General features: G+C 25.9%; 1 protein-coding gene across 6 annotated transcripts in view; it reads right to left on the bottom strand.

Moving 5' to 3' along the window:
• LOC111034913 (tachykinin-like peptides receptor 86C) overlaps positions 1-17,047 on the bottom strand; it is a 124,956-nt gene that overhangs the window by 52,899 nt on the left and 55,010 nt on the right. For 5 of the 6 annotated variants that reach the window (XM_022316344.1, XM_022316342.1, XM_022316347.1 and 2 more), the window contains one exon: positions 8,835-9,168. In XM_022316344.1, coding sequence (XP_022172036.1) covers positions 8,835-9,156 — 322 coding nt within the window. In that variant the 5' untranslated portion in view covers positions 9,157-9,168. The remainder of the gene's footprint in view (positions 1-8,834; positions 9,169-17,047) is intronic. The other variant, XM_022316345.1, reaches the window with a different exon arrangement.

Raw genomic sequence — 17,047 nt, 5'->3', positions numbered from 1 at the left:
AATAAACAGCAAATTTAACGGTTCCTATGTCCTAGGTATGATTTACCGTTTTCCTGGTCGGCTGAAACCATTTCCACACATCATTACGTTGTTATGATCGCTTTGTTTATGTGCAAGCATCTTAATTAGCCGTACCTATTTCTGAACAAGAAAGTAAGAAACTATTGTTTAAATGAATAGGTTAGCGAAGTCTTAAAGATTACCTTTGGTGGGAGAGTAAAATATCAGTGAAAAACAACGAAAGTAGATTAGAAAGCTCAAACGAATTTTTCGGTTTCATATTCAAGATACTGAAAATAACGTTAAACATCTAGTTTATTATAATCAAAAAAAGGAGTTAGGTTAAAATTATTATTATATTTTTACATCGAAAGGAGGTGTTCTCTCGATCGGGTTACTGAAAGATAAGGCTTTAATTAAGAGTTGTAAACGCACCCATCTGTTTTCACCAATTTACGAGAAAATATTCTTTTTCATAATTTGCATGAGTTTTTTGAAGATGATTCAATCCTTAAATATTTTATAACAAAATATTGGTGTATCTACGATATTTATTAATAACTAAACCTTAGAATTGTATTAAATTAAGATATGACAAATAAAGAAAACAACAAAAAACAATATGCTTATTATGAAAATAGGGAGCTTATATTATATGGTTCCTACTCTTGATTTTTAAGTATACAATTATTACTTTATATATATATATATATATATATATTACTATTAAATAGTGACCAAAATGATTTTATTAGTTAAAAATACTTTTATGGTTATATCTATATATTACACCTTGTTACGTGTTTTAATTTTATTCATAAGGGTTTAAAAGTAAATGATACAAAGATTTATTACATTGAAATAAAAAAAAACTCATAAAATAAATAAATAATACACAAAACCTAAATCAAACTAAAAGTGTCACCAGTGGATATCTTCTTTCCCCAAATTATGTAATTTAAGTTCTATTCTTTGTTTCTCAACACACATATTATACTCATTATGTCTATAATATAGATTGTATATTTTCTTCTAAAAATTAAAAATTAAATGCATGCAGGTACCTGCTTTATATCACACTTGTCCTATTCTATACAAATTACTGTTTGATGTTAACAGTAAAATAAAATAAAAAAGTTAATTATTAATGTGGTAAATATGTTTGTATTTAAAATAATTGTATTAATCATTTGAATAATTTATATATTTGTATCAGCAGCAATATGAAGTGAAGTGATGTATATTAAATAACTCAATGTTTGAAGTCAACTTTATTGACAATAAAATGTAATAATTCTAAGCATTTCAACAAAACAATTAAAAATTAAGCGGAGGTGCCTTGAGTCTTGACAAAATTATAATAGATACTTATGTAATAAGTTTAAGATAATAGTAAAATAATAATATGGGTTGGTTTGGCTTACAGTGTGTATAATAATCCTTATAATCAGATGTATAACATAATAGTGCAAAAGGCTTAATTAATATAATATTCATATCTAAGAAACAATCATATTTTTATGACTCCAGAAACTATGAATAAGATCATACATTTTGTTCAAGACATCTATTAGTCTTGAATTGATGATCAAAACAACGATCATCACCATGGATTACACTAAATAGTTAATAGTTACAAGGTGTAGTCAATGAGAAACTTATGCAAATAATGATGGACTACATACAGTTTATTATTACGTATATTGTGTATGTGAAGTTTATAGATTTACAATTTGATTAAATATCTGTAATAATTACTTTGAAAGTTTAAATAAGATTTGATGGTATTTAGTATCACATATTTAGTATGAAATATGTACCTACATAAATAATTAAAACAAAATACATTTTATAATAATACATAGAATCAGTTATTTGCAAGAGTTGTCCTGTATAAATCGAAATAAATAATGGTTACAATAAATTGTCCTTTAAATTAATAACTAGTCTACGCCTTGCAGTATTGAAAACAATAAATCTTTATTGCGGATAAAATGCATTTAAAATGCAACTACTTAGAGTGGTCCACATATAGTGATGATGTTTAACTACGAGACATTTAAAATCTAGTTAGAATATGAATCAATTGTTATCTGATAGCCCGTTGATTATAAACGATTATTCTGATTAATTTCAAAATGTTTAAATTTAAATTGTTAATAGTCATACTTATTTATAAATAAAGTGATTATTTGTTTTTATCTATTGTATTTTTTCAATACAATATATAATTGTTCTATTATTACTATTAACCCTTAACAGCATAGGCCATTGGGATTATTGATACTTTTAAATCGTATAGTTTTCGAATGTTTCAAATTGTTATCGTTCTACATTTTTTTAAAATATTTCTTGTACTTCTCGTTAATTTTCTGATTTTGAATTTTGATTTCTGTTAAAATATTATACTAAGCACTTAAACCCAAGTGATGAACTGTTTTAAAACTTTATAATATTTTTGACAACCATTGTCACCCAATGACTTGTGTTACAAATAAGAAATCAATTTAAATGTTACAAATGACTAACAACTTTTAACAATTTTATTTATGTAAATAAAAAAAATCATAATATTTTGAAATTTTATGAATGTATTTTTTCATTGTTTCAAAGCTTGAATAAACTTCAATATTTTTTACGAAGTAAGTTAATATAATTTTCTCATGTTATATTGACGTATAGACATTTTATATTTAAGTGATTGAGTTGTAATAGTGATCTAATAATAATAGTTTACTTTATTATTGTAATTAGCAATCATACAAACTTGATAAAATACAATTTAAAAACTTATAACAATAATAAAATTGATTTATTTTTATAACTTTTATTTTATATAAAAATGTAATATTTATCAGCTAGATATTATTAAGAACAATAATCTAGCCTTCTAAATGTATCAAACCTATACAAATTATGTTATTATCATAATAATAATCTTGTTTACTACAATGATTTTTTTGTGTTTCTAATTCAACTTTATTTTGATGTAGGAATCAATAATCAGTAATCGCTCTAATAATACAGATATAATTTACTAGTCTCGCACTCTATATTTACAGTTCAGTTATTTAGCCAATATTATAATAGATTTTGTCTGACCTTAACTTGTATACTATTTTATCTTAATTTTGGTTAATATCAAGGAAGATCAACCTTTTTTCTTACGAAGACGGTGAAGTCTTTCATTAAATTAAGTGTTTTACTTAAAAGTATATGACTTATTCTATAACTTATTAAGACTGTTTGTAATTAGAGGTTGAATATATATAATAATAATGAGGATGAAACTGTAGTTTATTACGTTTGAAAATTAAAAATTATAGTCACATAATTGTTCTTTTATTATGTTTACACATGGCTCGGTATATATTTTAAGATCGTGAAAAGTCAATTTTTTAGAAATAATCTGAATTTTTGAACAATGTGTTTTATTCATTATTTGTCCGATGACTGAACTCAAAAAAACATTGATAATATTTACACATTTGAATAAAATATGATTAATAAGTTCCTATACTTTAAATGTTTTCTTTAACGTATCTATATATAATGGCGGGCACTAAAAGTCAATAGGTACCGAAACTGTTTTAATATACAAATTAATTAATAAAATACAATTTAAAAGGAAGGTGACGCTATAACATTTGATTTTATTTTTTAATGTGCATGCCATCAATCAAAATATTAAGTATTTTTTTTTAATGTTATTTGAACGTCATTGTTTAATTTTTTCATCATGAGTCAACATCTTAATTTTTGTAAGCTTGTCAATACAAGTAGATATGTGTCATTAATTAATAATCTAATACCACTAAAATTAGTATTTACGTATACATGTTAATAATAGGAATACATTGAAATATATGCTCAAGGATTGTTTTGTAGTTATTTATTGTCCACGTGTATAATGTTTATTTAATGGTGAAACCGAGAAAATGTTTTCATTTTAAAACATTTTTATACTTTTGGCCCTTGATCGAGTAACAATTGTGTAAGGATCAATGTTTAAAGTCTTGATGAAAAAAAAAATAGGTTATAGTGAAACTCGTCGACATGACTGACAGAAGATATCTGTTGGCTTTGATATATGACGACGTAGGTATTTTCAGCTGAATAGTAAATATTGTCTAGGGTGTTTTTTTTCCATTTACTTATATGTAGTGGTTTTCAATCTACTTTATATAGATACATTATGCAACGTAATATTTGTCTATTCATTCGTCTATGTATATTTTATATTATAGTTTGTTATGCCTGTGTCATATCAATTTAAATATTAAACTGTTTACGGAAAAAAGAATTGTTGTAATTTAAAGGAGGAGGCTGTGAGAAAAAATACTTTTTAATTACTCAAATGAAATATGCTTCTGGTAATAAACGTTAAAAAATGATTGGCTATACCTAAGTGTAATTAATGCACTTTTGTTGTAACTTAATAATATAATTTCGTAAGAAAAAACACTGTTCAATTTTAAAAGTTCAATTTATACTCTTTTTCTTTTTTATAATAATAAAATATTAAACCTTTTTTGGTTATAGTATTGCAATGATACTTTAAATTGCTTAATATAAAGTAAGTATCAATAAGTAATTTTAAAAAAACTATAATTTTAATTTCATCTTCATTTTCAATTGTTAAATTTGTTTTTTTCCTGTTTTATTGCATTACACTGTTTATTTATTTGAATTGTTATAAGTTATAATTGTATTTACGTACAATTTTCCTTGAAATACAAGTAGGTTTATTATATGTTCTATAATACAATATTAAATATTGTTTATTGAAAAAATGTCAATGGTAATATTATATTAATATTACACAGCGTCTAAATATTAAGAACATTGAAGATAAATTGCTTTCTATTCAATCGTTGAAAACATATAATTTCAAATTATTCGCCATATAAAATAAATTAAAATTCATTTTTAGTTGAATATAAATACGTAGGTACTATAATATTTATTTGTTGTTTTTTAAAACATTATATTTACGTTCACCTCATACTTTTCAGATTTTGACCAACACTATTATATAAAGATTTTATTAGTGGAGGGATAAATACATCAATTAAACTACATAGATACCTAATACATTATTCTTACAACCAGCATAACAAACATTTAGGGTAGATTATGCTATATTATAGGTATAGGTATAATAATAATAAAATAGTCAAAATAAGCTTTTTATTAGATAGCATTTATTTCTTAGGCTTAAAGTATATCTTTTTATGTATCGAACTCTTACATTCTTACCGACTTGTAGAGAATATGAATTAAATTTGAATTCTGGTTTCTACCGATGTCATATAATTGTCTAATCTAAAAATTGAAAATAATATTTGATGGAAACTCTATGCAAGAGGATACAGCATTAAAAACATTTTAATAGTAGTAGTAGATGTACCTTTTACTAATATTTTAATAAAAAGTAATCGAAAATTCCATTGAAAATACCACTTAGACTCTAAAATACATTTTCGACCACAGAATCACATCTGCTATTAATTTAATACTATTTTACAGTTGTTTAAATGAGAAATTATGAAACCTAATATACAGGGTGATCTAACAAGTATGCTCACCCCCTTTTTTTCTTTGTGATAATAAAGTTTTTCAAAATCTGATTTTTTGAATCTTTAAATAATATACTCTAAGATCATATTTTCATATTCTTGAGATTTTTAGTGCCACCAAAGAAGTGTCTTGTGGCAATACGAACCTTTGTTTTTCAAATGAGAACCCCACTTTTTTCCTTTAAATTATTTAGTGGATAAATTTTTTGATAATTTTGATGTATCGAAATCAAAATTCGAACGAGTGGTTTCCTAGTTATTGGACAATTTGTACTGAGGATAATAGTTCATAATAGGGATATACTTATACAGTTTTACACACGGAATAAGAAAAATAACTAAATAAATCAAGAAGGTTTTTACTTGCTATTTACCTAAGTGTTTGACTAAATAAATATAAAATGACGCATTATTTTATATTGTGTGTACAAACTATAGATAAAAACGTATACTGTGTAAGCATATCCTCCTCCCTATTATAAACTATATTATCCTTAGCACAAAATATGTAATTACTAAAAAACTACTCGTTCGAATTTTGATTTCAATATATCAAAATTCTCAAAAAAATTATCTGCTTGATAATTTACAGTAAAAAGTGGGGTTACCATTTGAAAAACAAAAGTTTGTATTGTCACATGACACTCGTTAAGTGGTACAAAAAATATCAAGAATAAGAAATCATGGTCTTTGAGTATATTTAAAGATTAAAAAATCAGATTTTGAAAAACTTCATTATTAAAGAAAAAAGGGGTGAGCATAATTGTTAGATCACCTTGTATAATATTTCGTTAACATTAACTACTAAAACGTTTTCCTCAAATGTATGCTATTTTAGCTTTTTTCCATTAACACATGATTAAAGGAAAAGTATCATTGATTTAAAAATTGGTTGCAATGTGTAATGTAATATGGTGTTGGTCATAGATATTTTGTTGACAATTTAAATACTAATTTTCATGAACTTAAGGTTAGAATATAATGCGCACAAAATAAGATATTTTTTATAGTTTTTAAGGCAATTGCCTTAAAAACTATGAAATAATTGGACAGAAACTTAATTATTATTTTTCTTTGGTTTAGGATTCAATGGATTTGTTTAAAATTCATGATACATTTTATGTTCTGAGCGGGGGGGAGGATGAATTCATTTTATAATGGTGTATGTTTTTTTTTTTAATTTGAGTCTTTATACACAATAAGTAGTCAAAAAAATGTTTTGATTATCAACGGTTTTCGACATAATCGATTTTGGTTTTTGGTGTAACTCTAAAACAAATTACTGCAGATACAATAAACTTTCTTCACTGAATGTATATATTAGCATTTGGTAAACATCATATTATTTTCAAAATATTTTGACTCATTGAGCTATTAAGAGACATATGAAATGTTTTATTAATATTAGTTTTTTTAAAATTTATGTTGATAAAAAAAATGTTTTCAATCAATGAACTTGAAAATTTATTACAAGATTTTTCATATGTAAATCTACCTTTTCAAAAAAACAATTATCTACTAAAAAGTAATACTAAAAAGAAAATTGACTTGTCTTGAGCTGTTTAACTGACGTGTTCAGTTTTCAATTTTTTAGTTCTTCTTCTGTTAATGTGTATAAAATCTTATTTTCTGGGTCAAAAAACTTTAAATTTGAACACAAGGTTCCTGATATATTGTTATAATAGCAGTTGAAAATATTATAAATACAATGCCACAATTCATTTTTATAATTTCGATGGTCAAATAATGACAATATTTATTAAAATTAGGACTTACAAATTATTTTGTAGCTAAAAAGTTATGAAGAATTCAACTTTTATAGCCAAGGATTTACAATTTAAAACAAGATTCCATGTAAAGAGATTATACTGTAACGAAAAAACTTAAAGATAATATATAAACACAGTTTTTTGTTAAATCATTTCAAGTTCAAATTTGGACAAAATTATATATCATATAGCCAAGAATAACGGTTTTAGTTATATTGATGTAATTTAAAAATGTGTTCGTGGTTACTTGAAACTTTAAAAATATATTATAATATACAAATATGATAATATGCAAATAATATTAATTCAACTTACTAGTAGTTATAATAACAAAATAAATATAATATAAAATATCCTAGACTGACAGACCTTCTGAAGCTTTTTCGTATTATATAATTTAATTCAAATTTAACACCATTCATTGTAGTGACTTATTTTGAAACCTACTGTTCAGCAGATCATCACCTACTTACCAGCTTTTTATTGTTAAATCAAAGAAAATATTTTAAATTTAATTTGTTATCTTTGAACTAAATAAATTGGTCATTAGATTTAAGGAATCAATACAATAAAAATAGGTAAATCAAAGGATTGCAATCATAGAAATTAAAACTATATTTTTTCTGAGTGCTCTAAAAGGTACTCTAAGGTTATAAAATATAATAATTGTAATTAAATTTTCGTTGAAAACTACAGTATTAAATGTTCAAAAGATCACTTCTTATTCTATTATTACTTTTGAATATAAGATTAAATAATTGTTTATTCAGTAGCACTGTCAAAAACTTTTGCTGCTTTTCTCACATTAAGTAGGTACCTATATTGTTATATTGAGAATAATATAAAATTGAATTTTTTCAGTTATATCAAAAAATTCATTTTATACACAACACAAAATATCTATTTAATATAATTTATGATTATAAAAAAAAACATTTCTTATTTGAATGTATCATTTAATTTCGATTTGATTCATTTTACTTGAATAATAACTGTATAAAATGGAGTTGTACGGTTTACTTTACGGTTTATTATGATAATATCATATATTTGAGTATTTATATTTATTTAAAATAACTGTTTTATACATATTTATAATACGAATGAATTATAAAAATAGCATTCAAAACGTTTTTGTGATTTAATTTATATAAATTTTAATCGATTTACTTACCAAATATCTATGAATCAAAATAATATGTGATAACTATTATAGATATTAGAATTAATAAAAATAACCAATACATTACTGCAAGTATAACTGCAAGAAGTATTACATTTTTACCATAACATTTTTTTTTCTCACTAAATAATATTTATATTATTTATTTGATTATACCTATACCAGTATGCATTATATTTACCATAAAAATATAGCATATAAATATAAATCAGCACATCCTGTTTGCGTAAAGGTCATTATATTATTATTCTTTAAAAAAATACCTAACTTACTAACTTAGATCTCATATTTTACCACACATACCTGCCACTATCCATATGACAATCGAGTTTCCGACGATGGCGACGATTAACATAGCAATAAAAACAGTGGACCAGATCAATTTGTGCCACATGGAAATGTTATGTGATGGCTCTGGTAGAGGATAAACACAATCATGTAATCGGTCTTTGGCGATTGTGCGTTTGGACATTGTCAAATCAACTGCTTTTAACATATTTCCCAATACTGCCAAAAGCGTGGTGGAATTGTAATGTTCTAGTTCTTTTGGAGACTGATCGAATTCTAAAGATAACACCATTGCTGTACAATTGCGCAAAATATTATCATCAATATGGTCTTCCATTTTGGAATGCTTCTGTAACAAATTTAAATGCATACTTAATACTCTATAATGATATAATCCAATATAGGTAAAATTGTTATGTTCATTGTAACTTAATAACAATTTATAATAAGCATATACATCATATTTCATAAATTGTTCAAGAATACTGTAATGTTAGATTGTATTTAATTTACTGTAATTTCGTTCATAACTAGGATAAAAATAACAAGTATATACATTGTTTCCCGGAGTATAAATTAACAAATAATAGTGAATAATATTCATAACGCTGTAGCGTTTTAATAATTTTTTAATTTGATTTAATATTGTTACCTACGTAATTATACACCTTTCCAGATAAGAAAATAATTAGCTCATAAGTCATAATTATATTTTATTTATGTTTATTTCCGTTTATACGTATATGTGTAATTATATAATTTAACCATTTTTATAGCAAGCGAATTTAAGTTTTTTTCTTAAGTATCAACAATTATGGTTGTACTATTGCAATAAAGTAAATATTACGAACTAAAGTCCACTTTCAATGAATATTAATTTATGATTGAAGTTAACGTTTAAACTTTGCTTTAGATGTTCGGAAGGCACGTGTTCTGAAACTGACCAAGAACACCGTATACTATAGAATGTCTGTACAAATGTCGTCTTTGTTGTTCTATAAGTGATCGACGCATAACTAGGTTTATAGGGATGCCTTGGTGTGATAAGATAAATGCAGAACAAAAATATTCGATGTGTATAAAAGTATAATTTAAATACAATAGATGATTCTAAGTATAATTCTAAATCCGTTCACTGCACAAAAGACTGGACAACTCGGAAGCCAGGAAAGTGCACATGCGCTAGTACACTAGTGCTACACAGGAGTTCGCTCTCTGTAGTGTTCTTCGACACGACTACTCACAATCTAAGTAGGTCCATTCACACTGGAAAAAGAATGTGATTACATTGTTTCACTGAAAATGGGTACCAGGCAGCGTTATCAAGGGAATTCGAGATTTCGAGGACTAAATTATTCTTTCTTCAGCAGTTCGGTGGCATGTTTCTTTTTTTGTCTTCGGTGACGAGATGAGATAGAAATAAACACATTTAACATCAGGTTGTGATCATGTGAGTTCTAAAATGCTTGCCAAATTAAACTATTATTTGACATAATAAAGATAGTCGGTGTGTTTGTTCCTTTTTTTAATGGTGGGTATACCTACTCATTTTAGCGATATTGGTTTCTGTAATTGGAAAATGAGTAATACATTTTATCATATTATGTAAAATAAACCAGATTATGGCCTACACATCGTCACCTCGTGAGACGTGAAGATCCAGACCCATATACAACCTGTGGGGAAGCTCTAACGGTTAAACATATCCTCCTATACTGTCGAAACTACGCAGACACAAGAACAGCCTTAGGTATTCCTGAGCATCTATATGAAGCACTTGGACCCGATCACGAAAGTAATATCAAAGTCATAAAGTTTTTTAAAATTACTAGACTGTATAACCTCATCTAATATTTGTATTTTATATGTTACATCCACATACTTCAACGTTTAACCTATGTAAATAACTATCATTGTATTTAATATGTATAATTCCCTCTAGCACATAAGTTTATCTTTACATTGTACAACATGCCAATAACCCTAGTTGTTGCGGTTTAAATTAATAAAAAAAAAAAAAACCAGATTATCTAATAATTAATACATAGTATTTTAATAGGATCATTACAAAATTCTACTAAATTTAGTTTCTGTATTTTGCAATAATAATAAATATCAAGTTGTACCACAACTATTTAATAAGAACTCTAAATTGTATGTTACCTGATGTTTCTTACACAAAAAGGTACTTGTTGTGATGGTGCATAAATTAATTAACATATATTTATTGAAGCATCGTCCAATAAATTGCACAACCCTGAAGAATGATGTCCGTGGTAATTGTTTCACCTACCTCTTCACGATCTATACATATAAAATCCAAATACCACTTAGTCACTGATCGCTGTAACTCAAAAACCACTCCAGCTACCTGCAACCTATCCTTTTTGTCCGTCGTGTAGATAAGAATAATTGTTCCAAGAAGTTATAGGGATATATTGTAAATATGAAAACAACAAAACTACACACGGGTGAAGCCGGGTAATTCAGCTAGTATATTGTATAATATAATAAGTGTACTCTCGCTACTCTGGGAAAAGAATTTATCATGTAAATGGCGAAGAATAGCGAATAATAAAAACAAAAAAGTGTAACACCATTAAAACTTTGACAGCAAGTTGTCAATTTAGGCATCAAATTTATTTATGTGTTTTTGTACAGGGCCATAAATTTAAGCACATCATACATTCATCTCATACATTACATCTATGAAAGAATATTTTTTTACATCATATACTGTAATAACGTAGGCGTATGCTTATTATTCTATAAAACGCATCTATCTATTCATATCTTAATTTTGTATAGGTATCTTATGGTTAAACATGTATTTTAAAAATAAATTGACTAAATCGTTGGAAAGTAAAAATGGAAATTTCGGCCGAAAACTCAATTAATTTCATACTTCATTAGATTATTGTTACGATAAAAATATTATCATTATATCATTCATTATAGATACCTACTGTTTAAAATAACTAGTAGAAACACAGGTTTTGCATACATCATAAATTGTCAAAATATTGTGCTAAGAATATTATCGTAGTTTAGGCTTATGAACGATTCTTAGTTTACTACTCATATTATTACGGATTATTATCACTAGAGGTCGGATTTTTATGATTTTACATATTTGTTTCTAATCCATGCAGTTAAGTGGGAGTGAGAAATCTTTACAAATCGTGAAACACAGAATTCACAGGAAAAAATGTATTTTACATAAAAAAGCATATTTTAGTGGTTAGAGAATATTTAACACGTTAGAGAATGTTTGAGAATATTTTTGTAATATCTTGCATATAATGAACATATTTCTCGTTTAAATAAAAATTAATCTCCAGGTATTCTTTATCGATTGCGACAGCACATCGGTTATTTCGTTAGCTGGCACGACTATCCATAGAACAATATATAGTTATTAATTGTTATTGTAAAATTAATTCAATTAAATATACTTAAAACAGAATATTTTGTATATTTAAGGACGTAAAACATCATATATCTGGTATTTCAAAGGAATATTAAGAAAATATATTGCCTATTTTATGTGACATAAAAACATCATATTTTAAGGATTTTAAGAGAATATAAATCCGATCTCTAATTATCACACTACCGTGCCTTGTCACTAATAAGTAATAGTTTATGTTATAGTAGCCACTCACTGAATAGACATATTCGATTGACACCTCGCAATGTACACAATTTTTCACAAAATGTTTACTATATTATACTTGTGTACAGGCTCATGTGGCGATATGTTCGTCCTTATAATGTTAACAACGATAAATAACCAGTCTATATGGTAATTATCATACCACTGCACTGTTAAGCTGTTAGCAGTAAATACATATTGTTATATAGAGCGAACAGAATGAATCTGCCAGCTACCGTGGTAGTTGTTATTATATATATATATATTATATTTATCCCAAATGGCGCTTTGTCATATATTATAGATTATACCGTTGAGAATAGGTATCCGATGTGTTGAGTTTAAACCCATAATATTTATCGTACGACCGGCAATCGGAGAGTTGCCTAATAAAATTAATTTGTTTAATATGTTCAACACTCGAGGAATGGATAACTATTATAGTTGTAGGGGAATTCTGCTAGTTCAGTTATCAAACATTTTTCGTTCTTCGGCTTTTAATTAATTTTTTAATTTTAAATTATTTGTATTATATCACAAACCATAACCAAAACCAAAACATAGTGCCATGAACTATAATGAATTTATTTTATTGTTTATTGTTGAGATCAAACAAGTAGGTAGATACTAGGTACTACCCTAATAAACTTGTTTATTATTTCCAAATTAAATACATTACACATAAACAAAATAAAAACGTTTGAATAATTTTAGAATTCCTCATCCTATTTTATGATCCTACCCTTGATGTTATGATCAAATATTTTATAACATTATTTCAAGAAAGAGATACAACTACCCTAGCATGAGTTGTATTTTTTATTTTATTTAGCAACGATCCAACTTTCAAGAAATTAGTAAGTAATTTTTTTCATTGAAGGAATATAAGGAATTATATTGGTGTACCATCAGAAAACAAATAAATTACATACATCTTTAATTATAATACGTTACTATAATGATAAATTGTAATTTTTCATCCAATAAATATGTAATATAATACTAATAATAATAATAATAATAATACAATTTACGAATCAACAGTCATGCATATGTTGGTCATTACACAGAGTTCAATTACAAGCAAGTTCTTGTGTTCGTATACAACTTATGGTGTTGGGACATTGGATAGACCTGCAGAAGCCTAGTCAAATTAATCATTTCTAATGTGGCACGTGTAAGTCTTTGTGCGACCGTTGCTCCTGACACGTGATGAGCACGAATTTTGTTGTATAAACAGCACCCTCGGCACACAAAATAAGGACATATTAAATTAGTAGCCGAAAATATCTTAATTATTATTGTCACTGTTGGTTTGAAAAACGTACATGAAAACTTTGCAATTTGGGTATAATTTCGAATATGCATGTTTGGAACGTATATTCGACCGACAGGCATAACTTAACCATTTAACTGATGCTGTTACCTATCGTCTGTGTCTAAGCTGTTATCTTATAATATAAATAAAAATATGTATTCTTTTTAGATGCATATTTTGATTTAAGTCAATCAATAAAGTTGAATTCTATCATACATTTAAGATTTTAATTTGGATATTTTAGTTTTGTGGACTACGTATAGGATCACTACGCTGTAATCTGGAATTGTCGTTTATTTATTATTATTTGATTTGATAAAAGGTAATTTGAAATTTCATAATGAAACAATAATATTATCCAAATTGAATGTATTTTTTTTTAATTTTTAAAAAAATAAAATTTAATTTAATTACTTTTTACAAGTTTGATAATTCATTAACAAGATGCAACATCTCAAAAAGTAGCAGTTTATTGACGACTGACGATATAAAGTACTTACTATACTTACACCGATCACAAAAAAAAAATATATATATTATATTATTAAATTAGAGAATATTTATCAACTCAAAATACATAAAATATACATACTTCAATATTTGTATGTTATTTGAAAAAAAAAATCAAATATAAATATGATGCATTATCCTTCGAACACACGCATCATTTTATTAAATAATAAAACAAAAAAACATTGAACACTATGATTGTCGAACTGCATGTGAGTATAGAACGAGGGTACAAAATAGTGTAATATTGTAAAGATCGTTAAACTTGACTAACTTCCTTCCATCCTTACTAAAATAACCAAGAAAATAGAAGGTGTTTTATTTATGACATGTTCCTCACAGTTTTAAAAATTACAGTGGCAGTTACCTACATTTTGTTATTTACATTGAAAAATCAAACTGTATAAAGTATAAGTCATATGGTAGGTACCTATTGAACTATTATACTGTATTTTATAGATACCTAAAATAGTTTAATATTCTTATGTTAATTTCAGTAGTATTTAAGTATTAATAATATCATATATGAAAGAAAGTGTAGCTTCATAAATGCTTTTCAATATGAAAATTATCTGATGATCTAATTTCACTTCTACACGCTTTCATGTTGATTCACGTGGAATTAAGGTTCGATTTATAAAACCCATTGCTTAACACTTCTAAGTGTCTGTATATTAAAAATATTATTCACATGTATTCGTAAATTATTATACACACGTATACCCGTGAATTATTAAATTCACATGTACCAGTGAATTTGTGTATTCACTTTTCACTTATTTAGTTCTCTTTTTTTTATTCGTAGGTTAAAGATGATTTTGCTCATATCAAAAATATAAAATATGACAGAATAAAAATAGTATACTTAAAACAGGTTTTTCTGATGCAATATCTGACCATTGTATCTATATAGGAATATTATTAGTTGACAATTATTTTATCCTTGTAAAATTAATAACTATGTTCTGGAAAAACATAGCAAATCTTAACAGAAAATATGTATTAATAACACGTCTAAGGATAGGACATACTCGCTACATACACGGTTATATGATGAGCAATGAAGAGCAAATCAAATGCGTAACATGTGGAGTTGAGCTGACAATCAAACATATATTCGTCGAATGCAGATAGACGGAGGCTGCCAGAACTAAACACAAAATTCCTGAGTTTCTGTATCAATCTCTAGACCGAACGTGTCAACAATCAAACACACGCTAAGCTTCATAAAATAAATAGAAATAGAAAATTTAATATAGAAAGTTAAAAGGTATGTAAAAAACAAATTATCATTGTAAAAATTAATAGTATGTAAAAAAAATGTCAATTTTCAGCCAATGGCCATCGCTGTTGAGGTTTATTTCTAATAAAAAAATAAAATAAATAACTATGTAGGTATACTACATAGCCTCGATAGTCTTCGACTTTCGACATCGTGCTATTTTTAATATAAATGAGATACATTTTCAGTTGATACCAATTAAAATTGTTCACGTGAATTTGTTATGATTCTGACAAGTGTTTATGTGTTTTAGCATTTATTAATTCACTTGTTTACGATAATACTTGTTTTATTTAGATAAATTCACATGCTCATAAATTTCGTATACACGTGTGTTTGTATTTACTTAAAAAAGTAAGACCCTTCGTAATATTTATTATTCGATATTTCATTTTTATAATGATACATTATGATGTCTTTATCTTGAAAGACATTTGAAATATATAGGAATATTAAATAGAAAATATCTAAATAGAAAAACTCATCTGTTATTCACGTTAACACAAATTCTAGAAAAAATACAGATACCAATAAATTACCAATATGTGTAAAGAAAACAACTCAAGTGTCAGAATGCTATAAAATGATAATTTTTGATAGGTACATTTAAATAAATATACCAGTAGATTAAAGCGATTGTATAACTTTATTTTTTATACAATAAAGCACACATATATTTAATAAGCATAAATAAAAATTTGTAATTTAAACTATATAATAGGTATGCCGTATAATAGGTATCCTAAGTACATTAATTATAAATTATAATAAATCATATATTAATTACTAATGTTTCCCTGTATTTGGTAAAAAGAAAACATTATTAGTTAACAATAAAAAGTTTATTTTTATCTATTATTATAAGTACTGGGGACTACTATCTCTCTATCCCTGACAACGATTTAAGACATCTTGAAAAACAGGAACAATAATAAACTTACTAAGAATCGGTCTGCGTTGGTCTTACACATGAGTACCTTGACATTTATAGCACAGACTAACATAATGTCGAATATTCAAGATACAGACGGAAATAAGATTCCAGCATATAGTGGTATTTATTATACGTGTATTTTCCATATTTATATAATACGAAATCCTTAGAAAATATTCTGGTACGATTTTCTATGGTTTTGTTTCTTAGTAAAATAAACCAGGGGGTGTACATTTTCAGAAAACTGGAAATTCCGGAAAACATAAATTTAAACAGAACGAATGAGTATTTATTAATTTATCATGTGAAAGTTTCACACCATAAATTATGAAAGTGAATAGCAATACCACAATAATATAAAAAGTTTCGAGTTAAATATATTAAATATACCATATTATACTTTACAATGTTTGTATATACAATTTGTAAAAAAAACATCTTTTATCAATTTTGAACGTATTCATAATATATACGTACTAAATTTGTTAATTAGTATTAATGATAAGATATTAGAGCTATTTGAAAGCTA

The sequence above is a fragment of the Myzus persicae genome, unplaced genomic scaffold, assembly GCF_001856785.1.
Source record: "Myzus persicae strain clone G006 unplaced genomic scaffold, MPER_G0061.0, whole genome shotgun sequence".
Classification (NCBI taxonomy): domain Eukaryota; kingdom Metazoa; phylum Arthropoda; class Insecta; order Hemiptera; family Aphididae; genus Myzus; species Myzus persicae.
The sequence above is the reverse complement of the archived record's forward strand: the minus strand, read 5'-3'. Positions and strand labels throughout refer to the sequence as shown.